The sequence below is a fragment of the Aotus nancymaae genome, unplaced genomic scaffold (genome assembly GCF_030222135.1).
Source record: "Aotus nancymaae isolate 86718 unplaced genomic scaffold, 86718_ANA_hifiasm-v0.15.2.pri h1tg000108l, whole genome shotgun sequence".
NCBI lineage: Eukaryota > Metazoa > Chordata > Mammalia > Primates > Aotidae > Aotus > Aotus nancymaae.
Window position 1 is genome coordinate 1,443,544 of NW_026988523.1, and position 26,568 is coordinate 1,470,111.

At 34.7% G+C, this 26,568-nt stretch overlaps 1 protein-coding gene across 11 annotated transcripts in view; it reads left to right on the forward strand.

Annotated features, from left to right (window-relative positions):
* Positions 1-26,568, forward strand: part of DCAF6 (DDB1 and CUL4 associated factor 6) — a 138,564-nt gene that overhangs the window by 64,041 nt on the left and 47,955 nt on the right. For 4 of the 11 annotated variants that reach the window (XM_064370718.1, XM_064370719.1, XM_064370714.1 and 1 more), the window contains exons 8-11: positions 6,273-6,366; positions 7,701-7,820; positions 8,363-8,623; positions 24,404-24,463. In XM_064370718.1, the coding sequence (XP_064226788.1) occupies positions 6,273-6,366; positions 7,701-7,820; positions 8,363-8,623; positions 24,404-24,463 (535 nt within the window). Of the gene's footprint in view, positions 1-6,272; positions 6,367-7,700; positions 7,821-8,362; positions 8,624-16,350; positions 16,522-24,403; positions 24,464-26,568 lie in introns of all 11 variants that reach the window. The other 7 variants (XM_064370721.1, XM_064370722.1, XM_064370716.1 and 4 more) reach the window with 2 other exon arrangements.

Below are 26,568 nucleotides of genomic sequence, written 5' to 3' on the forward strand. Positions count from 1 at the left end.
CCTGCTTTCACTTCTACAGCCCTGTAGCTACATAGCATTCAAAGTGATCCTTAGAAACCTAAGTCAAATCATGCCACTCTTCTCATTAAGATTCCAAGTGGCTCCCTATCTCACCTAAAGCAAAACTGAAGTCTTTATGGTGGCTTCAAGATCTTATATTATCTGGTCGTAATTATTACTTCTACTCTTCTCTTCTTTATTCTGCTTTAACCACATCTGCTTACTTAGTAACTTAGTCAGGCCAAGCATTACTCTGTTTCAGGATTTTGCATTTACTCTGCCTGAAATGCTCTTCCCTGGATACCTGGATTTTTACTTCCCTGTGTATTTCAGGTCTTTGATTATGTAAACTTCTTGGTGAAGCCCTACTTCACCATCCTATTTAAAATCACAGCCTTTAACTGATACTGCCTATCCCCTTTTCTGCTTTATTTCTCTCCATAACAATAACTTCCTTTGTATATTTTGCTTTTTTATTTCATGTATTGTTTGCTCCATTGGGCTATAAATTCTGTGACACTGGTATTTTTTTGTGTGTTTTGTGCATTGTTCTTTTCCAATACCTGCAATAATAACTGACATATAAAAAGTGCTCAAAAAAAGAAAAAAAATTGGGTGTCTGAATGAATGTTATGCCATTTTCAGTATTTTTTACTAGGTTATTTCATGTACTCAGGAAGTCAAACTTGAGATTGTTGTTAATTTGAAGATTTTATTCTAGAAATAATTGCTGAGGTCATAAAACCAGTTCTTTGCCTATGTAATATAAAAATTCCTCTCTCTTGAAACCATGAAGCAGGATTCTATTATATTGTTCCAAGTATAGTTCATACAAAGGGTGAAGCCCTCTCCTTCTGGGGATGATTAGTTGTTTGAAAATTTGGACAGCTACCACACCAAGCTTCCTTTGTTCTGGTTATTCCCTGTGACACACTTATGTCTTCCTGTGTAGATTTTACTCTTCTCAGTTGCCTTTAGCCATACATACACATAATAGGGAATTTGTGGGGAATTTTTTTTTTTGTCTGTCTCCTTTGCTGAGAATGCAAAGTTTTTTTCTATTCTTAATATGAGGTATGGTTTCCAGGACAAATAAAAAAATTCACAGTTGAGCATCACCAAGTTTTATCAAAACCTGCATAATTTTCAGGACAAAAACTCAATGAATGCTGTTTTTAAAAAATAAATAAAAATAAAAGGAGTGACCTACAGAGTGGGAGAAAATGTTTTGCAGATCATGTGTCTGGTTAGAGTTTAGTATGCAGAATATGTAAGGAATACTTACAAACAACAATAGAAAGACAAATATCCAAATTTAAAAATAGGTAAAGGATTTGACTATACAGTGCTTTTTTTTTTTCCCCCAGAGAAGACATATAATATAAATGGCAATAGTATGTAAGGAGATACTCAACACTATTAGCCCTCAGGGAAATGTAAATCACAACTACAGTGAGGTATCACTTCATACCCACTAGGATGACTAAAATAAAGAAGACAATAACAAGTGTTGACTAGCATGTGGAGAAACTGGAACCCTCAAAAATTAGAGTTATTAGATGACTTATACTTCCCCTCCTAGATATATAGGCTTATCTTGGAGATATAGCAGATTTGATTATAGACCACTGCAATAAAGTGAATATTGCAGTAAAGCAAGTCACACGCATTATTTGGTTTCCCAGTGCATGTAAAAGTTGTGTTTATACTGTACTATAGTGTGCAATAGCACACTAAGTGTGCAATAGCATTATGTCTTAAAAATCAATGTATATACCTTAATTTAAAATGACTTCATTGCTAAAAAGTTCTAACTATCATCTGAACTTCAGTAAGTTGTATTCTTTTTGCTGGTGGAGGGGCTTTCCTTGATATTAATCACTGCTGACTGATCAGAGAGGTGGTTGCTGAAGGTTGGGGCTGTGACAGTTTCTTGAAATAAGACATCAGTGAAGCTTGCTATATCAATAGACTCTTCCTTTCATAAAAGATGGCTTTGTAGCTTGCAATACTGTTTGATAGCATCTTGCCCACAATAGAACTTCTTTCCAAATTGGAGTCAATCCTCTCAAACCCTGCTGCCGCTTTATCAACTAAGTTTATGTAGTATTCTATAATAGATCCTTTGCTGTGATTTCAACAATGTTCACAGCATCTTCACTAGGAGTTACTTCTTATAGATGAGCAAAGAAAGCAGTTTCCACCTCAAGAAACCACTTTCTTTGCACATCCATAAGGAGCAACTCCTTATCTGTTCAAGTTTTATCATGAGAGTGCAACAGTTTAGTCACACTGTCAGTCCCTACTTCTAATTCGAGTTCTTTTGTTGTTCTCACCTCATCTGCAGTGACTTCCTCTACTGAAGTCTTCTAACCCTCAAAGTCATCCATTAGGGTTGGAATTAACTTCTTCCAAACTCCTCTTAAATATTGTTATTTTAACCTCCCATGAATCACAAATGTTCTTAATAAGGCATCAAGAATGATGAATCCTTTCTAGGTTTTCAGTTGACTTTTTTTTTTTTTTTTTGAGACAGAGTTTTGCTCTTGTTGCCCAGTCTGGAGTGTAATGGCATGATCTCAGCTCACCACAACCTCCGCCTCCTGGGTTCAAGCAGTTCTCCTGCCTCAGCCTCTGGGATTACAGGCATGTGCCACCACGCCCGACTAATTTTGTATTTTTAGTAAAGATGGGGTTTCTCCATGTTGGTCAGGCTTTTCTTGAACTCCTGACTTCATGATCCGCCCACCCCAGCCTCCCAAAGTGCTGGGATTGCAGGTGTGAGCTATTGGGCCTGGCCATTCAATTGACTTTTCACAGATCCGTGAGAGGAATCACTATCTATGGCAGCCGTGGTCTTACAAAATGTATTTCTTAAATAAGACCTGAAAGTTGAAATTACTTTTTGATCCATGGGATGCAATGAAAGCATTCATCTCCTTGTACATCTCCATCAGAGCCCTTGGATGACCAAGTGCATTGTCAATGCCCAGCAATATTTTGAAAGGAATCTTTTTTTCTGAGCAGTGGGTCTCAATAGTGGGTTTTAAATAGTCAGTAAAACATACTGTAAAGAGATATGCTGTTACCTAGGCTTTGTTGTTCCATTTTTAGAGCAGAGTCAATTAAACATAATTCTTAAGGGCCTTAGGATTTTCAGAATGGTAAATGAGCATTAGCTTCTACTTAATGTCACCACTATGTAAGCCCCTAACAAGAGAACCAGCATGTCCTTTGAAGCTTTGAAGCCAGGCATTGACTTCTCTCTAGCTGTGAAAGTCCTAAGTGGCATCTGCTTCTAATAGAAGGCTGTTTTATCTGCATTGGAAATCTATTGTTTAGTGTAGCCACTTTGATCAATTATCTTAGCTAGATCTTCTGGATAACTTGCTGCAGCTTCCGCTTCAGGACTTGATGTTTCGCCTTTTACTTTTATATTAGAGAGACAGCTTCTTTCCTTAAACTGCATGAACTAACCTCTGTTAGCTTTAGACTTTTATTCTGCAGCTTCCTTACCTCTCTCAGTTTTCATAGCATTAAAGAGAGTTAGGACCTTGCTCTGGGTTAGACTTTGGCTTAAGGGAATGTCATGACTGGTTTGATCTTCTGTTTAGACCACTCAGACTATTTCCATATCAGCAATAAGGCTGTTTCGCTTTCTTATCATTCATATGTCCACTGGAGTAGCACTTTTCTAAAAGTTTCTTCCAGAACGTTTCCTTTGCATTTACAACTTTGTTGTTTGGTGCAAGAGGCCTAGCTTTTGGTCTGTCTTGGCTTTCAACATGCTTTCCTCACTAAGCATAATCGTTTCTAACTTTTGATTTAAAGTGAAAGGCATATGACTCTTCTTTCACTTGAACACTTAGAGGCCATTGTAGTGTTATTAACTGGCCTAATTCCAATATTGTTGTATCTCAGGGAATTGGAAGGCTTAAGGAGAGGGAGAGAGATGGGTAAACAGCTGGTGAGTGAAGCAGTCATAACACACATAACATTTGTCAGTGAAGTTCGGAGTCTTATATGGATGTGGTTTGTGGCTCCCCAAAGCAATTAAAATAGTAAGATCAAAGATCTCTGATCACGGATCACCATAATAGGCAGAATAATAATGAAAAAGTTTGAAATATAAAAATTACCCAAATGTGACACAGACATAAAATGAGCACACGCTGTTGGAAAAATAGCAGCAAAAGTCTTATTCAGTGCAGGGTTGCCACAAACATTGAATTTGTAAAAAAAAAACCACAGAATCTGTGGAATTCAATAAAGCAAAGTGCAATAAAATGAGGTACTATGTTTCAATTATCTTGAGTAATTCTCCTGTATACACAAGAGAATTGAAACATGTTCCTACAAAAACTCGTACATATGCTCAATTCAGCATTATTCATAATAGCCAATAAGTGGAATAAGTTTATTCATCAACCAGTTGATGAATAGATAAACAGAATAGGGTATCTTGCTAAAGTAGGGTATTATTCAGTCATAAAAAAATGAAGTACTGATGCCTACTACAATATGAATAAACTTTGAAAACATAATGCTAAGTGAAAGAAACCAAACACAAAAGGCCATGTATTGTATGATATTATATGAAATGTTTAGAACAGGCATATCCACAGAGACAGAAAGTAGATTAGTGGTTGCCAAGAGCTGAGCAGAGAAATGAGTGGGGAGTGGCTGATTATAGTTTGTTTCTGGGATGATGAAAACAGTCTGGAATTATATAATGATGATGGTTGTACCACTTTGTGAATATACACTACTGAATTGTATAATTTAAAATTATGAATATTATGTTATTTGAATTATATTTCAATACAAAAATGTTTAAAATGGACTAGATGTGGTGGCTCATGCCTGTAATTCCAACATTTTGGGAGGCCGAGGTGGGAGGATTGCTTGAGACCACGAGTTCAAGACCAACCTCCACAACATAGCTAGACTCCATCTCTCAAAAAAAAAATTAAAAGCTTAGCTGGTTTTGGTGGCACATGGACCAACTACTCAAGAAGCTGACGCTAGAGATCATATTAGCTCTGGAGTTTGAGGTTACAGTGAGCTAGGATGGGACCACTGCAGTCCAGCCTGGACAAGAGAGTGAGACCCTGCCTGAGAAAAAAAAAAAAGTTAAAAATGTAAACATTAAAGGGAATGATCAAGAGTAGTAGTTACCATAAACATGTCAGATAAGCTCTGAAAGATGCCATTTGAGTTGGCAATTATTATTGATCATATTATTGAGCATTTTTATGATTGATCAGTGAGCTTGGTAATTGATGATTCACTGGTGACTGGTGGGAATGAATTTAGTGGAAAGATGGACTACAGTGGATTGAAGGAGGAGTGGTAGATTGCATATAGAATTTTCCCAAGAAGCTTGAGTAAAGTGATAGCAGGAGAAAGGATTGTAGTTGGAAAATGGGTTTTATGAAGTTGAAATACTGTTTTGTTTCTTAAAAGTGATAAGAACCTTTATCATGTTGGGGCAGAGAACCAGGAAGAGAGAAAATGGATATGGGTGTAGAAAAGAGAGAATAATTGGTCAAACAAGATACTCGAGGAGTTGAAGGAATGAAATAAAAAGCACAGATGGAGAAATTAGGCTTAAATAGAATAAATGATACATCCTTCAAGAAAGGTTGGAAGGAGTTAGAAGTTGTAGATGTAGATTTAATTTGTAGAATTCAGCTAAAGAAAATGATGTCATTTTCATTTTCTCTGAAGTAGGACGAAAAATTGTTAGAGGGCAAGAATGAGAGCAGCATGATGGAATAGATAACTTGAGGCAAGTCATAAAGGGTTGGAATAGATTTTGTTTGGGAACTGAAGAGTAAATTCTCAATAAGTAAAAATAATGATGACTCCCATTGTTTGTTAGGTATGTGGGTAATTTACCTAGACTATATTTATCATCACAGTAGAAAACTAAGGCTCAAGATGGTTAAAAATATCTTCCTTTTGTCAGCTGAAAGGTGATACAGGTGAGATTAGAAATCACATATACATGATTTCAAAGTTGCATTGAGACTCTTTAGATTGAAGATATTAGATAGAGGCTGTCAGCATCAGTGGATATTTATCCTCAGAATGAGTGCTTCAAAAGACTGATGTGGCTTATACCAGTGCCTTTTATATTTTCATCTAGATCTAATTTGCATACTCAAGAAAGTAGTGAGATAGAAATAAATAGACATAAAGTATGCTTTAAGAGTTGAGAATAAATGAGTTTTAGACTTACATAGAATTTGCCTGTTCTTTTCTTTCAGTTACGACAACCACCAGTTAAGCGTTTGAGACTTCGTGGTGATTGGTCAGATACTGGACCCAGAGCAAGGCCTGAGAGCGAACGAGAACGAGATGGTAACTGTACTTTGGTCAGCTTTTCTTTGTATGTGGTATTTTAAAATTAATATTTTAACTTCTAGTTTTAATATTAAAACTGATGTTAAATAAAATTAATATTAATAAATAATAAAATTAATATTTTGACTTCACTATTATAAGTGATGCTGTAATGAACATTCTTGTACATATTTTAGTATACTTATGCAAATATGTCTTAGGATAAATTCTTAGAAGTGGAATGGCCGAGTCACTGGATAAGTACCTTTTAATTTTGATAGTTATCAAATTACTCTCCAAAAAAGATGTGCTAATTTACATTCCCACTGAAAGTATAACAATGCCCATTGCCCCATAGTACATTGGGTGTTGTCAGACTTCTCAATTTTTGCCTTTCTATTAGATATCAAGAGAAATGAAAACTCAACCTGAGGGTTTTATAATAGCACATAAAATGTTCAAGTGCCTTTGATAAGCATAAGAAACTACCCTGGGAGCTTTAAGATAGCACACTTGAAAATAGAATTAATCTATGAATTTTAATTCTATAGAATTATATTTTATTAAATTGGTCTGGAACCAAAATCTTACTATAATGACTTCTGAAATGTCTTTTGTGATCAAAAGCATATTCCCCAATATATGAGCCACATTGTATAAAGGCAGTAAAGTGTAAAAGAAACTCTGATTTTACAGAAAATGTAAGAACTGATTTTCATTTTAAATTATAAGACTGTAGAATAGAGTTGTCACATTTTAAATTTGGCATTATATTTGAAAATGCCCTTAGAAAAACTTGTTTATTTGAAAGAGGAAAAGGAGTGAAGGAGAAGATGAAATACTTTCTGGTTCCAGCTAATTTTAAATATGTAGAGTTTGCTTATAGTAAATGATGATGAAAATAAGTTTAAGGAAACTTCATGCAAAAACATAAGGCTATTTTGTGTCTGTACTTGGTTATAATGCTTTAGAGAAAGGGAAAATCTTTCTTTTAATCTATTAAACTTAGAATTCATGAGCCCTTCTTGGCTGGGCACTCTTAAAACTAAAAATATAGGTTGAGGTAGGAGGTGGGAGGTTTAGAGGTACCTAAGAATAGACAAAGATGAAGGGGAGATGAGCCCTGTTCTCAAGGAACTTTACCGTACAGATGGAGAGTCACTCATATAAACAATTACTGTAACATGTAATGAAAGCTCTAATAGATTTATATACATTCATACAATTTATTTAGGAAATTTGATTTTTTAAAAAAATGTTTTCATTTTAAAGCCCTTCAAATCTAGATTTTTGTATTAATGAAAGATTCTGACTTATTATTAAATTCACTGATAAGACCTATATTTTAATAGGAGAGCAGAGTCCCAATGTGTCATTGATGCAGAGAATGTCTGATATGTTATCAAGATGGTTCGAAGAAGCAAGTGAGGTTGCACAAAGCAATAGAGGACGAGGAAGGTCTCGACCCAGAGGTAATTTTTCATATTAATTAAAGTCATCAGAAAGCTGGCAAAAACTACTTATTGAAGCCAGTTTTACTTATATCATCTAAATTACACCATGTTTTACATCTGTAGTAATCACAAGATTCATATTGTATTGTGTGAAGTAGTAGAGAATAAAAGGTATTGGATATAATTTGTTCCTCCTTGTGCCACTAGACCTAGTGTGTATATTTTGCTTTTCTCAAAGTGAAAGAATCTGAGATTCCCTATTTTAAGCCTTTTTTTAATGCACTTCGAGAATGGAAATATGATAAAGTTCTGTGTATAAATAAGTTTTATGTAATTGCAAAGATTGATTGTTTTAACAAGAATATGTTGTAGATAAATTTTTACCCCTTTTGATTGGCCTATTTTGTCAAATGGGCCAAATCACCAGTGGTTATTATTACTGAAATTATATTTATGTTTGTGTATGCAAATAGAAATGTGTTTTCTGAACACATCTGTTTAGAGTTGTTGGCTTTAGAAAATATTTAAAATTTGAATTTGCATTAACGTGTATTTTGAAGGTGGAACAAGTCAATCAGATATTTCAACTCTTCCTACGGTCCCATCAAGTCCTGATTTGGAAGTGAGTGAAACGGCAATGGAAGTAGATACTCCAGCTGAACAATTTCTTCAACCTTCTACATCCTCTACTGTGTCAGCTCAGGCTCATTCAACATCATCTCCCACAGAAAGCCCTCACTCTACTTCTTTGCTGTCTTCTCCAGACAGTGAACAAAGGCAGTCTGCTGAGGCATCTGGACACCACACACATCATCAGTCTGGTGAGGATATTCCTCTCTAAGTATGCTGTGGTTCATCTAATGATTTTTGATAATGAAAACTTCTTTACTTGCTGTTTTGAAAGATACTAAATCACATCAACTTCTTGTTGGAATAAATGACCAAAATGATGTGTAGTATATGGATATGTAACTTAAACACAAAACTTAGTGGTGTCTTACTTGCATGAATTTTAACAAATAGCAGGAATCTTCAATTTATATAAAACAATTCTTTTAAAAGTGCAGGTACCAAAAGATAGTCTTTTGACATAGTTTAATGCACCTGACTTAAATATTATTTTATAGATCTTTATAGACCAAAATACCTTTCTAGATGTATTTGGTTTTATGTCTATATTAAAGTGATTGTGAAAATATCAGTATTAGTTTCATTTTGCTTATATTCTTGATTATTTTCCCTCAAATAATGTAGTACTTTTAGTATACACTCTGTGGTGGATTTGATAATGGTCTTTTGTCAACAACATATAATTTACCAAAAGAATTATTTCTCCAGTATTAACCTGAAAAAGAATTATTTTACCAAGTGCGTATCTTCTTGGTACTTGATGCTAGTGGAAAAAAACCTCTACATTCTGTTAAAATACTATTTTCTTCTCAGTATTCTAAGTCCTCATGGTCAACTTTTTCCCCCTAACTGTGGAATGTACTAGTATTTATAATAGTAATTTTCAACAAATGAATCTTCAGTTTATTCGGTACTTTATATACATGTAATTATAAAAATCAATAAGTTTTTTTTATAGTTTTCTTTGGTTCTTCTAAGGAAGTATTTTACTCGATATAGAGCCAGAATTATTAGCAACTAGATATATAGCTGGCAGGTCTAAGCTGAAACCCATAAAAAAATTTCTAACAGCTTAGCTGCCAAGCTGTCACTTTATTCTTACATCTCTGGCAACTGATGCCAGATTACCAAATATGGGATGTTTTAATTTAAGCACTCTTTTATCAGTATATACTGCTTTTAGTAATTCATTTTCAGTTTCTATGGGAATAAAAGCCAGAGTCAATTACATAACTGGTAACACTGTGTACATTTTATCCATAATAATAAGCTAAAGCTGAGCTATAGAATCAAGGTTTTCACACTGTTGACATAGCATTTTGATTTATGAGAAAATAAAATATTTTGGAAGATTTGGGAATTTAGGGCAGAAGTAGTTAAAAGATTGTTTTTCAGAACAGATAAAATTGGGAAAAGCAAGAATTTTTAAAGTGTTAGCATTTTTAGAAATATTCTTGAACATTTTAATCAATTATAAGTTTTTAGGAATACTTAGCAAGAAGACTCTAGCTTACCTTCAGGTTCCACTGAATCTTAACCAATTCTAGTTGTTTCTTAAACACGTTTGTGAGTAAAGTATTTGGAACTTTATTTTTTAAAGCTATTTAATGCATTTTAATACTTCATTTCAAATTGCTAAATTTCTTTCAGTAATTAATATAAGTATTAAATGTGACAGTCATTTGAATTATTGAAGAGAAAAAGTATTTTTGGTGATCATGTGATGACTGTTGAAACATTACTCAGTACTTTTACTCATAAATTATTTATAGAAAGTAAGGAAATATTTTTAACTAGGAGATTATTGAGAGAATTTTGGTGGACTAAGCTATAGATAATTAGAATATTTCCATGTTACCAAGGCAGTTATCACTACTGAGAAAAATGATTTGGTATTAGATTTAACATCTAAAGGTTATGTCTGTAATTGTTCTGATAAGAGCTTTTCCATTATTCTGGAGTAGCATTTCAGCAGTAAGCTGAAGTGTTTTTGTTTTTTCTCCAATCTCTTTTGCATTTACCATAGCCTAAGTACAAATGTGTTTGTGAATATTGGGAATTGTCCATTGCGTGAATATAGTATATGGGAATGTCAGCTTATGACCATGATTTCTGTTATTTCCCTGCAGAGAGATAGGGAAAATGATAAAGTATGCTTCTGTCTATACTTGCTATGCTTCTGTCTATACTTGCTTTGCTGTGGATACCTTTTTATTTAAATATTTATGCCTTTCTTTTACATGTCCTCTGTCATTTTTACTGGTATCAAAGAAAGGGACAATGGGAATATGAAAATTTGCTAGGCTCCATCTCTGGTTGAACCTAATTGTCTGCCTTCTCTTAGTCTACAGTGGAATCCCTGAAGGATAGAGAAGAAAATTATGACCACAAATTTCAGTGGGTGCTCAACACTGCATCAGAGCAGTCCCTTTCAACACTGATGTTCTCCAGCTGTACAAAATGATTATTTTACACCTTCATGTCTCTCAAACTTTAACACTCCCCTTTATCCCTTCCCCACTTCCAGCTTCTAACCTTTCATTCATAGTGAAAAGAAAAGCACTCATTTTCCTACTATCAGTAATTTCCCAGCTTTCCAACGTCTGTACTCACATCATGATAGAAGCCGAAACACATTTAGGGACGTGTCTGCTCCTATCAAAAGCTATCCAATGTAGTTGCCATCCCTTTCCAGCTTCTGAAAGTCTTTGCCCCTTCTTGTGCATTACCATTGCCTTTTTTTTTTTTTTTTTTTTTTTTTTTTTTTTTTTTGCTGAGTTGTTTCTTTAGGCCTCAACATGCTTTTATTATCTTCTTACTTTAAAATTTTTCTCTTAATTATGTCACATTCTCCTTCAGCTATTGCCTTATTTCTCTACTGCTTTCATAATGAGTCCTCAGAAGAGTTGTTCATATATGCTATCTCCATTTTCTTGCCATCCTTCATTTATTTATTAACCAAGCCCAATCTGCTTTTCAACTCCCTTTTCCTCTAAAACTTTTAATCAGTCACCAGTGACATTTACCAGTTTAGAGGATATTTCTCTGTTAGTACCATACTAGATTTTTCAGCCTGGTTGCTTTTAACATAAGCTGTCACTCCTTTCCTGAAACACTTTCTTTTCTTGGCATCTATGTTATCATATTTGCCTATTGACTCTTAATAATTTTGGTGGGTTTTCAGTAACTGTTGTTCGTGTTTCTTGTTCTATCTCCTTCTGAATATTATAATTGAACCCCTTAGTTCTGGCTCTCTTCTCTTCTCTATATACATTCTTTCTCTGGGTGATTGTGTCAGTTCCCTACAGCATTTAATATCTCCTGTAAATTGATGACTCACAAATATATATCAAATATATATCAACTCACAAATACATATATCTGATCTACCCCAAGTTCCAGACTCTTGTGTCTGGCTGCTGTTTTGATACTATTTTTTTTTGTTGTTGTTATTATTGTACATCTTTTTTTTTTTTTTAATAGAATCTAGGTCTTATGCCCAAGCTGGAGTGCAGTGGTGCAATCTCGGGTCACTGCAGCCTCTGCCTCCTGGCTTCAAGCGATTCTCCTGCCTCAGCCTCCCAAGTAGCTGGGATTACAGGTACCTGCCACCACACATAGCTAATTTTTGTATGTTTAGTAAAGATGAGTTTAGGCTGGTCTTGAACTAAGCACTTCACCCACCATGGCCTCCCAAAATGCTGGGATTACAGGTGTGAGCCACTACACCTGGCTTATTGTTGTACATCTTAAATTTACATGTTCAAACTAAAACAGTGCAGCCTCCTACCCTTCCTGTTCCCTAATTGGTTCCCTCTTGGTCCATTTGCTTATTTTAATAACCTGTGAGTTATTCTTGATTCCTTCTTTTCCCTCAAGTCCCATGCCAGTTCATCAACAAGTTCTTTTGCTCCTGTGTCTAAACTATGTCCTACTTCTTTTCATCTCACCATCATTTCTTGTCTCCTAATTGATCTCCCGGGATCTATTGTTGTTCCATTATAATGTATTCTCCATGCAGGAGCCAGAATGAGTATTTTAAAATGTTAAATCAGATTATATAACTTTGCTGTTTAAATCCCCTCAGAGGCTCTTAATTGCATTTAGAAATACAACTACAAAAGAAAAAAAACTAAACTCCTTACTGTGGACCTATAAGAACTTATATGGCCTGCCCTTTCCTCTCTCTCTAGCCTCATCTTGTTCCATTTTCTCAGTACCCGATCATTGTTACACTAGATGTACTGGTTTCTTTCAGTTAATGTGCGAAATTCTTTTCTGCCTCTTTCTTATTCTTAGTGTTGTTCTCCGTACACCTGCGAAGCCCTTGTCCTGGCTTATCACTTGGCCAACTTCCTTTTCCTTGGGTCTCAACTCAAATGCCATATAAGACAGGTCTTTCATAACTACCCTAGGTAAAGTCCTCTTCCCTTTTTCTTCTTACTGAAATTGTATTCTCTTTTATATAATCCTGTTTATTTTCTGAAAAGCACTTACAAAAATTTATATATTTTTTTCACTTTTGATTGATTTGTTTATGAGATTTCTTTTACTAGAATAAGATCTCATAAAGACAGGATATTGTCTCTGAGTATGCATCTTTTTTCCCTAACAATATTTACCCTGTAAAGATATGATTAAAAGTATGATGAGACATTTTGTTATCTTTAAGCTGATATAGACTAGATGGGATATATTTAGCTATATTTTAGTCTTTAGATTGTATTTTTAGCCCCACTCATCTACTCTGGTTGTGTACACCAGGTTTCCAAAATTTGGTAACACCTAGAAGAGAGATGCTGTGATTAGATATCCAACCATTTATCATTTTGGATCCATTGTTTGCCTTTGACTGTCTAGACCACATAGGACCCAGTAGATAATTTTTCTTAGGCTGTTTAGACAACATTTTAAGGTAACTTACAGAAATACTTTTAAAAAATCGTGTGGTCATATATATAAATGAGTGAAAAGGACAAACAGAAATATGAGTATGAAAATAATATGCAAAATGAATGCCCTGAAGAATAGTAGATCTAGAGGGGTCACAGTGTTGGCTTTGGAGTTTTGTAGCTTAATTAGGAAGATAAATATACTGAATTGGAATTTAAAATCGGTTGATAGATTCTTTTTTTTTTTTTTTTGCTTTACCCTTTGTATTCTTAAATTTTTTTAAAATGCATGTCAGACCATTTCAAACCATATTCTATATACCTCACCCAGAATTTGAAGACATTTTGATTTTTATATGTCTTCTTTTCTTGAACATTTAACAAAAGACTGCTTTTTAAAATGTGATTATAAAATTATATATTTAAAAATGAGAAAGATACGACTATGAGCTAAAACTGTATAGGTTAAAATGAAACCTTCATAATTTTATTTATAAAACGTATTTAAGAATAACTACAAGTATTTTCTTCTCTTCTCAGTAAGGACTATCAGACATCTCTTTCAATTATTTCTTAAGTTAAACCTGGAAATGTTTTCATTTAGCTCATGATTTATAAATTATTCTCATATTAAGAATCTTTTTGTACTGAATGAGTATTAAATAAGGCATTTTCCCCAGTGTATTATAGTTTAATTTGTTTCTTTGTTTTCATTTTCAGATTAGAGAAGGTGGTAACTTTGAATTGGATGGGGATATCAGTATATGTAAAATTTACCTTTAGGGCTCATACTGAGAAGTGAATCACTTAAAGTTTCCCTGCCCTGTATTTTAATTAAATAGACTACTCAGACCATCAGAATTTTGAAAAGATTGCATATGATGTGGTCTGCATGTAGATTCCTGCTTAATTACTCATAAGCAGGAATTACAAATTTATTTTGGCCTATGTAGAATTATTATAGCTAAATTGAGCCCTGTAGAAAATTGCTAGAGAAGAACTCTGTTGTACACCACATCCAAGCAGTTTTCAAAGCCCAAAATCCAAATTGTAGCTTCCTTAGATGGGATAAAAGTCTAGTCTAGTCAGATAGATATAGTCCATTTATAAGTTAGAAACAAGTGGAGAGGCCGGGCATGGTGGCTCATGCCTGTAATCCCAGCACTCTGGGAGACTGAGGTGGGCGGATCACCTGTGGTCAGGAGTTTGAGACTGAGACCAGCCTGGCCAACATGGTGAAACCCTATCTCTACCAAAATAAATTATCTGGGTGTGATGGCGGGCACCTGTAATCCCAGCTACTCAGGAGGCTGGGGCAGGAGAATTGCTTCAACCCAGAAGGCAGAGGTTGCAGTGAACTGAGATCATGCCACTGCACTCCAGCCTGGACAACAGAGTGAGCCTCTGTCTCAAAAAGAAAAGAAAGAAAGAAAGAAGGAAAGAAACAAGTGGAGATACTAGGTTGATGGCCATTTTGGGGGGAAACTAAAGGAGAGAACAGAGAAACATGGAAGTCAGTGAAGAAGTGACCAGTCCCAGGAGAAAAAATGCACAAGAATCATCACCAGGACAAGAAATAAGTTGGGACTAGAAGACAGATTTATAGCAGGCAGATAAAGTGCCACCAAATTAGATACAAAAATGATCCAGAGCCGGACGCGGTGGCTCACGCCTGTAATCCCAGCACTTTGGGAGGCCGAGGCGGGTGGATCACGAGCTCAAGAGATCGAGACCATCCTGGTCAACATGGTGAAACCCTGTCTCTACTAAAAATACAGAAAATTAGCTGGGCATGGTGGCGCATGCCTATAATCCCAGCTGCTCGGAAGGCTGAGGCAGGAGAATTGCCTGAACCCAGGAGGCGGAGGTTGCGGTGAGTCGAGATCGCGCCATTGCACTCCAGCCTGGGCAACAAGAGCGAAAGTCTGTCTCAAAAAAAAAAAAAAAAAAAGAAAGAAAAATGTATTGCACATTCCTATACGCTTGCCCCTAGAGAATTTGCACTTGTTCTTTTCTCCACCTAGAACACTCTTCCTCCAGATAGCCATGTGGTTTACTCGCTTATTTCCTTGAGGTGTTTGTTCAAGTGGTGCCTTATGAGAGAAGCTTTCCTGTGTGGTCATATATAAAATAGCCCCTGTCCTGCCATCACTATCCACTATCCCCTTTACCTTACCCTGCCAATTTAATTCATAGCAATTATCCCCATGTGACAAAAACACATATATTCAACATCACTTATGCCTGTGTATTCACAAATGTCTGTTTTTCCCTCAAAACATTAACTCCACAAGAATAGGGACTATTTTGTTCAATATTTTATTTATCCCCAGAGCCTAAAACAATGCCTTATATATAGAAGACACTCAGTAAATATCTCTTTGCAGAATTTAATGTTATTTTTCTACTTTTTCATCTTTGATCACTTCAGATAAAGGTCAAGAAAATATTGATTATGTAAATCTTTTTTAATTTAAAAGATAACATTAAAAATGACAATTCTAACATGAAATATTTAGCTGAAGATATGTAACTTTCACTTTTTTAGAGCTCTTAATAAATTCTGAGTTGTTTCTAAATGCATAGATTTTTATCATTTTAATTGAATTTTGTTATTTGATTGAAATTAGTGAAGAAACTTAAATTTTTGTGTATAAAGCAGATGATTTAACTGATATTTTTCAATTTTTGTTTCTTTTCTGGTATAATTTTGTTGTATGACCATTTTGAAATCTTGCACTTATGGAAGACTTTTTATTTCCATTCTGTTTAATTACTTAAATATTCCTAGAGAAATTTATGTATCTAATTCATCATAGTTAAAGAGAAGCATTTGGTTGTGTATGTATGGTTTGTCTCATAATTTAATGACCAGTAATTTCTTTTTTATCAGTAATTTGTTTATAGCATTCCTCTATGAGACGTGTTTTGTTTATATCCTTCCTCTTTTCTTAATGTATAATCAAATTCATATTATTTTCTATTTTATTACTATCTTTTCACCTTTCTTTTCCTGTTTGTGTCAGAATTTTTAAGGGGGCCTGAGATAGCTTTGCTTCGTAAGCGCCTGCAACAACTGAGGCTTAAGAAGGCTGAGCAACAGAGGCAGCAAGAGCTAGCTGCACATACCCAGCAACAGCCTTCCACTTCTGATCAGTCTTCTCATGAGGGCTCTTCACAGGACCCTCATGCTTCAGGTTATTAATGTCAAGTGTTCTTAAGCAGCTGATAGAATTGTTTTTTAATACTGCTACTGTGTAATAAGGTGCTTCCCTTTTCCCATTCAAAAAGAGAGCTAATGCGCTTGCAGCTTACCCCTCCCTTCCTTGCATATGGTGGTATTCAGCATCACATATTAGAGGGACAGATTGGCAGCAGCATTTGCCAGAAAAATGAATATCAAATAATCAATTTTAGAAGTTGTAATATATTTGGAGAGGGGCAGGTATTTATTACTTTTAGAGCTGATGAGCTCTTTTTGAATAATTAGTGAATTTAGAGCCTGTGTTGATTTTTCTATTGAAAGTTTTCAAATGCTGAAATGAATCTATGCTTTATGGCTCCTAGCTTTTCTTCTTCTTCCTCTTTGAATGTTAGTCAATAGTCCTATAAACCTAGTAATGCTATATTTTAGAATTATAATAGTATTATTTGGCCATACTAGCATGGTGACTAAATCATTTTCTTCTGTCATTATTTGAAAAATTTCAGTATTTGCATTCTTATTACTCTATACATAATCAACTTTCTTATGTAGGGCAGCAAAAGTACTCCACAGTCTCATGTTCTTGTTGTTATGCTATAAAATTGTGATAATACAGTAAAAATCTGTCACTCTTTTTTTCTCACTGAGTGTTTTAATGCCCTGTCATGTTAGGACCAGAAAGTTCATGATGCTCCTAAACATTTGTTGAAAGAATTAATGAAAGATATATTAATAGCACAAAATAATTTGCCAGCTTAGTTATTTCAAGATGGGTAATAGAAACTGTAAATCCTATAGTATTACATAAATATTATAGTCGGTGTAATAAGTTACGTAGGAACAAGAATGTCTAGTTTCTCATACTAATGAGTTTATAATGCTTTGTTTGATTTGCTTTGTTCTGCTACCCTAAAGAATGATGAGTTTGGGCTTTGAGAGTTCTAATTTAATTATTTGCTAATTTATTTATTGGTAGAATTGGACTCCACTTTATAAATATCTGTTCTAGTAAGTGCTGTGGTAACAAAGGCACATTTTATAATATGTGGTAAAATTAAATAAATTTAAATCACTGTAATATAGATAAGATGTTTGGGATAAATCATAAGCTTGATTTTTAATTCGGTGTTATATTAATAGAGGGAGTGTCAGGCAGAGACCTCTTATTATTTTTTTCCCATGGGGAAATAGTTTCCTATACGTAAAACTAACAACAAAATTTGATCAGATTACAATAATGGCATTTAATAATAAAACATTTTGATATGATATTTTTTGCTATATATAAACCTCTAGTGAAAATGTTTTGAAGGTTAAACAAATCACGAAACCTAAAAATCAGTAAAAAGAAAAATAAGCCGGGCAAAGTGGCTCATGCCTGTAATCCCAGCACTTTGGGAGGCCGAGGCAGGCAGATCACGAGGTCAGGAGATCAAGACCATCCTGGCCAACATGGTGAAACCCCGTCTCTACTAAAATATAAAAAATTAGCCGGGCATAGTGGTGCATGCCTGTAGTCCCAGCTACTTGAGAGGTTGAGGCAGGGAAGTTGCTTGAGCCCGGGAGGTGGAGGTTATAGTGAGTCGAGATTGCGCCACTGCACTACAGTCTGGCAGCAGAGCAAGACTCTGTCTCCAAAAGAAAAAGGAAAAAAAAGAAAAAGAAAATGTCCCTATATATATAATTATTTTTAAAATACTAAAATTTAGTATATAACAAATTTTTTAAATGATCTGAGTATAAAACAAAACCAACTAACAGGAAAGAAGTAAACATTGTAGATGTTGGAAAAATATTTTGAGATTCACTAATCTTTTGTAACTAGTTCACCAATTTGAATTGAAGCAAACTGTAGAAATCAGAAGACTTTAGAGTGATACATGGTTTCTGTAAAGCAAGATGCTGTCTTTCCAACTCTAAGTGTTACTCTAATTAAATATCTAGTTTGGCAACCAGTCTATTAATTTTTAAAAAGCTAAAGTTGAGTAGACATCTTGCCAGTTTGGAAGTTGAGAAACATGTTATCTTTTCTTTGTCATTAAGCCACATTCTTGGGCCTCTGAGGCTGCCCACGTGGACCAATATCACTAAGCACTAAGGGCTTCCAATATTGTATATGTACTACTTTCACCTACGAGGTGGAAATACTTAGTTTATTTCATATGCTTTTAACATAGCAGTCATATAAGACCCTAATAAATCTAACCTGTAACAAGCTCTGGGTTCATTTTCTAGTGCTTCTTTTATCTTATTCTGTCCTCACAAGTCACAGGAACACTATTTGGTAATTAAAAACTTTAATAACAGCTAATGGGTTGTCAGTTTGCATTACAAGGGACAACCAGTAAAATCTATATATACTTTGTCCATTTAGTGAATTTTTGATATGAGGATAAATGAGTTGGCTTAATGCAGAAATCCCTATTTCAGAACACATGAATTATAAAAACAGAATAGAAATTAAATTTATGAAATTCAGTAGAAGGAGCATAGGTTTAATTGAGCAGCAATTATAAAACTTTATCTTATACATAATGATTAAATGCAATTTTGTATATGGACATTAATTGATTCATTCTCTTATGATAGATGTTACTACTGCCTACCCATATAGAAGGCACCAAAATTAGCATTGTAGATTTTAATGTATTAATAATAGAAGAATGTGCATTTCTCATATGTAAGAAGCATATTTTTTCCATTATGCTTTGGTATCTTTAGAGTACCAATAAGTGATGATACTGCCAGTAAAACATATTTCTGTTGTCTTCTCACCTATTTAAGTGTTTTAGCTGTAAGATTTTCAAAGAAGACATTATTATGATTTGGAAACCAAGAAATTTTAACAAGTATAGAAAGATTTTCTGAATTACTACATTGTTTGGCAACCATTTTATTCTTTCGAAATACATAGAACTCATGGGAATCTTTTTTGGAAATCAGTAATATACCTAATTTCTGTAGGAAAGTGAGATCAAACCACGAAACCACTTTGTAGAAATAATTACCTGCATTTTTAGTGGGATCAAATGGAAAGGGGCCTGATGCTGGTTTAGGATAATCCCAGATGAAATATTATCTATTTGCTTTCTCATATTTCTTGGCAATTGAAGACTAAAACCATTCTAAGGCACCAAGTGATAGCACCTTAAGTTTCAAACTGTTTAAAATGAGCTATATAAAACAGATGTTAGAAGATGTTAAACAGTGTTTTTTCTTTTTGTTTATTTTTGGTTGTACACTCTTTGTCATCAGTCTTATGTGGAAGTTCCAATAGAAAGTATATAAAAGTAGCACTGTTGTGACTTAAACATGAAGTGAGATAAGGAGTGACAATCGATCTGCTTGCTGCTCCTGCTACCCCAAGCTATTCCGCTCCCTAAAACCGGTTTGAAAACCAGTGCTTTTAAAAGAATTTTTGACACCTATAAATGATAATTCTTTAGAACTAATTTCCAAAAATATGGTTTTTGAAAATTAGAATGTATCATTTAAAATATTTTTTACTTGTTAGTTTTTTTAAGCATATTTTTTCTAGACAGTTAGGAAATACACCACAACTCATTTAGGAAATTCACCATAACTTTTTTTCTAGACTTTTTGGTAATATGCAAGAACTCATAAAATCTTTCAGCATTTTTTTTTTTAATGATAAAGAAATGAATTTGCTTTTATCACTTCAGTGCCTGGGTATTAGATTGGCTGAATTCTTGTCCCTAGCTCTATGACTAGATGACCTTGGGCAGGTCATTTGGCTGCTTTATGCCTCAGTTTCCCAATTATTGATTTATTTATATAGTGTAGCCTGCTGTAATTTACAGAGATCATGTAAGGATGGGTTAGACAATACTGTACATATAAAGTTTATATACCTAAGGAGAGCAGAACACATAATAATGTACTATCTTTTTTTTTTTTTTTTTTTGAGACGGAGTTTCGCTCATTACCCAGGCTGGAGTGTAGTGGTATGATCTCGGCTCACCGCAACCTCCGCCTCCTGGGTTGAAGCGATTCTCCTGCCTCACCCTCCCGAGCAGCCAGGATTACAGGCACATGTTACCATGCCCAGCTAATTTTTTGTATTTTTAGTAGAGATGGGGTTTCACCGCGTTAGCCAGGATGGTCTCGATCTCTTGACCTCGTGATCTGCCCATCTCGGCCTCCCAAAGTGCTGGGATTACAAGTGTGAGCCACCACACTTGGCCAGTAATGTACTATCTTAATTGTAGTATCTTTTTTGCTATTTAAAAATGTCCTCATATAAAGGCCCCATAAGGTTGTTAGCATTCAGGGTTTTGAATGAGTTACATGTACATTTGTCAGATGAGTGCCTTAAACAGGTATGGCAGAGGCATTCAGCATATGGCTGATTTTAAGCCCAACTCTTTTTTTCCATTTCAGGTCCCCTGAAGTCATGGGTTGCTGGCTCCTGCTCAGAGTGACAGCACCCTGTGGAGTCTGCTGGTACTGACCTAACCACCACAGAGCCCCACTGGAGCATGGAGCCAGCCTAGAGAGGGTCAGGTAGGAACTGTTTTTTCACTTTATGGCACGGTTTTACCAATTGGAAAAGAGTAATTTTTATACCCCAAAAGGGTATAAAACATTGGTGATTATTTTTGAAAAAGGGCTTTTCAAAACTGAGCCATATTGGAAAAAATCAGCACTTACCCAATCCTGTGCAAGCAGGCTCTGTACAACATCAGATTTCCCACAGTGTCCATAATGACAGTCATATGGCAGCACTTCTCAGATGGATGCCTTGGTTCTATGTGTTTAATGTTTATAAGTAGTTAATAGATTAGATATTAGTCTAGTTCTACCATCACTCCTTCACTACCTTGAATAACAAGAGTCCTAAGCAAAACAGTGATGAGTCTCTTAGAAGTTTAAACGTAATAATATGCTCCAGATGTTTCAGAACAGCCTTGTACCATTATTTTTCATTCAATCCATATGTCTGAAAAACAGTAATGATAACATTAAATGACCCATTCCTGTGTGCTGTCTGAATATTTTACATGGATTATCTCATTACATCTTCAGAAGAATACTATGTAGTAATTATTGTGATTATCCCTATTTTACAGATGAAGAAACTGAGACTTAGACAAGTTAAATAACTTGCCCAGGGTTACAATATTTCTGAGTAGAAAAATCACATTTGAACCCAGGAAGTGTGACTGAAGAATCTTTTTGATTTACCTGTTAGACTATAATTGTCTATTTTTTCTACAGTTGAGAAAATTCTGGTGTCGAGGGGCTAAATAATTTTTTCAAGACCATACCACACATTTTTTGGAAATGCACAGTAATTAGCCATGAGACATGCTGAGCTTAGTACTGAATGAGCTTTTGCTTAAAGTTGATCTTTACCTTAAAAAAAAGTTACAATTCTAAATACTTCAAATAAGCTGACCAACCATATTACATGTTGCAATAAACTACCATTGGACCATATATTCAGGTTCTTATTTTGTGATAGTATTCTCTAGAAGATATTTCCCAGAAAGGTTGAGTAGAATATGCCAATAACTGAAGCAGTCAGCTTAAACTAATAATTACTTTTTTATATTAGCTATTCTAATGGTTATTATGTTAATATTTGAAAACACTTATGTAAGATAGGAGTTACAGGTATTGTATTTATGAATAGTGGTTAAAAAAGCATGTCACTTAAAATGTTCATGTGACAGGAAAATAATCCTTCTCAAAGGAGTCGTGTGGTCCCAGGATTACAAATAGAATGAAAGCAGTGACCAGGAAGGATTTCTTCAAAAAATTAATCTTCAAGATGGGAGAAACAGCAAATGCCTCAGAAATACACGATATCTATGACAGGCTGAAACCAAAAAGGAAACCTTTTTAGTTTAATACTTTCTGTCTCACCACAGCTTTAATATTTTAAATACTTCAAGAGTTTGAAAATACAGTTTTGTGGAGATGACAGCATTCTAGATCCTTCATTAATAGTTTTTTTCTGTGACTTATTCTTTCTTAAATTTTATTAAAAGTAAGATGCATTTTATCTCCACAAGATTTGTACATTTCATGGTATTTTTTTAGAAAAATTAAATATTTGAAAAGATTTCTTGGAGAGTTTATAATTTTCTTATAGCTCTTAATTATTAAATGAGGGCGCAATGAAATGTGTAACAAATCCAAATAAATGAAAAATATTTTTCATGAGACTTGTTAGGACAGTTTTCCAATATTTATTTCACTGTGAGTCACATTTTTCTTGTTTTTGTTTTTTTAAAGAGCTTAATTTTTTTTCTAAAGACCAATTTATCTGTTCTTTAAAAAACAACATAGCTGGTAATGTTGAATCCAACTGTGAGATGGATAAATGAGAAGTCATCTAACGAAAGTACAGCACGAATAGATTAGGGAATTGATTGAAATGTTATCGTTCCCACTTTCTTTTTTGTGTACTAAATATTTATTTAACTGAATGTTCTTATGAAAAAGAGGTGATAAGTAAGGATAAATAAAAGCTATTACACAAATAATAATCATGTTTTGTCAAAATCTAGTAAGACAAAAATACATGAGCAAACTGGTGATACTAGAAGATGGAGGATTTAAAGTTGATACAAATAGTACCAGTAGCAGGATTCAGACTTTTAAATGTAAAAATGCAAGCAATCAAATTGTATAAAATCAATGTGAATCCAGGATGTATTGGAAAACTCGTAGCTATCCAGCTAAGGACAATCTTAAAATACCTACTTTTTGGGAAATGAAGTGCCATTATGAGCAGAAACTGGTGTTGGCCAAAAGTGTTTAGTTAACATTTGCTAAGATCTAGAACACAGGGTATTAGAAACTGGAAATTATTCTTACTGGTTGGGGAGAGTTGTGCTTATTACCTATGTTTTTCTTTTACTGTAGCCCTACTGGAACACAGGAAGGGGCCACCTCCTTCTAGCCCCAGTGTCTTGCTTAGGTTACTAGATCCCCAGGCTGATTAGAGAGTAAGGAGAAGCTTGGGCCTAAAAATGTTGTGAATTATTGTCAGAACCAACTTTAGAATGAAAACTTACTAACTTCTGATGAGTGCTCTTTCCATTTTATTATGCTGCCTGCCTTAGTTACCAGTGTTTTTCAAACAGTAGGAGCCATTTATAAAATCTTGCATAGAAACCCAGCATATTAAAAAGATAAGAACAAAGCTGTTCTATTTGAAGCCGAGGTAGAAAGTATAAAGCCCAGATCATTAAGTTTTCTCCTTGTCTCTCTTTTCCTTTCCCCACCAGGTAACTCTAAAGAAACGTGAACCTTTATGTAGTATAGTTTTAATGTGCACAATATACTGTAGATTTTTTAAAGCCATGCATGTTTCTGTAATGGTAGTTACCTCATTGAATATTTTTTTGTAAACCATTTTCTTTGCCTAACATCTTGGTGTCAGTTAGCGCTTTGTTCAGCCCATGGTACAGCAAACATCTCACAAAGTATAGTGAGCATTTTATTTCATGTTTTGAGTCCTCCAAGACAGGATGAAAACCATCTTAAGGAGCTGGAGAGAGAGTTTTAGAAGGGCAAGGAGTCTTGTGTGTAGTGAACTAGATACCCCATTTCTAATTTATCTACCTTGCACCTTATGCCTCTGCTATGTGAATTTGATAAAAGGTGTACGCATGGAAATAGAAGCATAGTTTCTCAACTCATTCTCAACGTTACTAAATGCTTGCCTGGAATAACATCTTCAGCACATGGGCCTGCTTACTCACTGCTTGGGAATCATACCACAGTACTTACTTCTTTTCCCCACCCATATACATTTGTTTCTTAAGCTTAAAGATGATCATGACATTGCTGTGCAGTTTTCTGCTGCTTACTTTTAAGTTGAAATCTCATTTTTGTTTCAGATTCTCCTTCTTCTGTGGTTAACAAACAGCTCGGATCCATGTCACTTGACGAGCAACAGGGTGCGTGCAACAGGAGATGCGCTATGCCCATCCATCCATAGCTTTATTGCAATGCATAAACCAAGCTCTATCACACCTTTCATAGCATTTTGTTTTGATTATGGTCTTATAGTCAGTATTTTATGGACTAAATTACAATAGGTGATATTTTACATAAGAGGTCTTTTTGGCCTGTACAAATTATTTTCTATGTAAGCTAATTTCTACCTTTGGCCCTTGATGCCAACTTTGAACTCTCTCCCTATAATAAAGTTATAAGGGGTATTAACTATATCCATTTTTTAAATTCTAGGTATCTGTCATAAAATTGTTTAGAACTGTGGGTGTAAGGTTAACACTACCTTGTTGCTTATGTAGGGTAAGTTATTTAAACACAGTAATATTCTGTATTACTAGATTGCTTTAGTAATGATACTTGGATTTGTGTCTCACTTATCTGGTAGCCAAATTCCTGATAGCTTTAGCTAAAGAATACAGTTATAAACCCAGAGGTAAGCTCCTACTTCCACTTGTACTTTTTGATGTGGGAGAGGTATAGAATCAATCTCCAAGCCTTAAATACAATGCGATGAAATAAACAGGTTACTTATTTATCAAGCTTTATTACTAGCAGATCACATACAGCACAGAGAGGGATTCGTAGAGGAAGACATTCTGACATGAAGGGAAATCTGAAAAGGTTGGAGATAGGAAGACTATTTAAAAACTAAAAAGGCTATTTAGTTTTCACACAAATGGTTTACTATCTCACCTCAGAATTCAATGAAGTATTTTAAATATATTGTGACAAAGTATGATAAGTAATCTTAGTTAAGTCCTTAAGAATAACTGAACACTATATTGACTTTCTCTATTTAAAAAGGCAGATAGCTGGACGTGGTGGCATACACCTGTAATCCTAGCTACTTGGGAAGCTGAGGCGGGAGGATTTCTTGAGCCCAGAAGTTTGAGACAGCCTGGTCAATATAATGAGACCTTGTCTCTTAAAAAAAAAAAATTAATTAGCTGGGCATGGTGGTGCATCATGCCTATAGGCCCCAGCTACTAAGGAGGCCGGAGGATCGCTTGAGCCCAGCAGTTCAAGACTGTAGTGAGCTATGATTGTGCCACTACAGTCCAGCCTGGGTGACAGAGTGAGACCCCATCTCTTTAAAAAAAAAAAAAAAAAGGCAGATGATTGCCTTTATATATTTTACAAATGTTCATTTCCAAAATATTTTTTTTAATTAGCACTAAAGCCATAGGATTTGGTTGGCTGAAAGTTTACATATGCTAGATGACTCGTTTGTCAAAAGTAATGCAGAAATTAAATATTGCTGTAGTACTTATTTATTTGGTGTGAAATAGATCTTATTTAAATTATATTCTTTGAGAAATACTCAGAAACTAATTTTAAAATAAATTAGAAAACTTCTTTTGTACTTCTGATCTTAAATTATTCCTTATGGGGCCAGGCACAGCAGCTCACCCCTGTAATCCCAGCACTTTTGGAGGCTGAGGCAGGCAGATCACCTGAGGTTAGGAGTTTGAGAGCAGCTTGGCCAACATGGTGAAAACTCGTCTCTACTAAAAATACAAAAAGTAGCCCGGTGTGGTTGCCCATGCCTGTAATCCCAGCTATTCAGGAGGCTGAGGCAGGAGAATCGCTTGACCCTGGGAGGCAGAGGTTACAGTGAGCCAAGATTGCGCCACTGCACTCCAACCCGGGCAGCACAGTGAGACTCCATCTCAACAACAACAAAATTATTCCTTACGGACCTGAGATGAATTTCTGATCTTTTTATGGACCTGAGATGACCTGTATTGCTATAAGGTTTTCTGTTCTTGAGAAAGAAAGAATGAATTGGTAAATTAATTTGCAAACTAAGAAATTAAGCATGTTTTATTTTATATGTTTATTGTAGAGGTATTAACAATGAAGAATAATTGCTTTAAGGCAAGCACAACTATAGCATACTATATTAGACTACTGTTTATAACTACCTTATAATTAAAGGATTTTTTTCCTAAGAATATATGGATACAAATAATATATCACTATCAGAGATTTTATATCCAGATTTATATTCTGTTTAATCACATACAGTAATCATAGAATTACATTA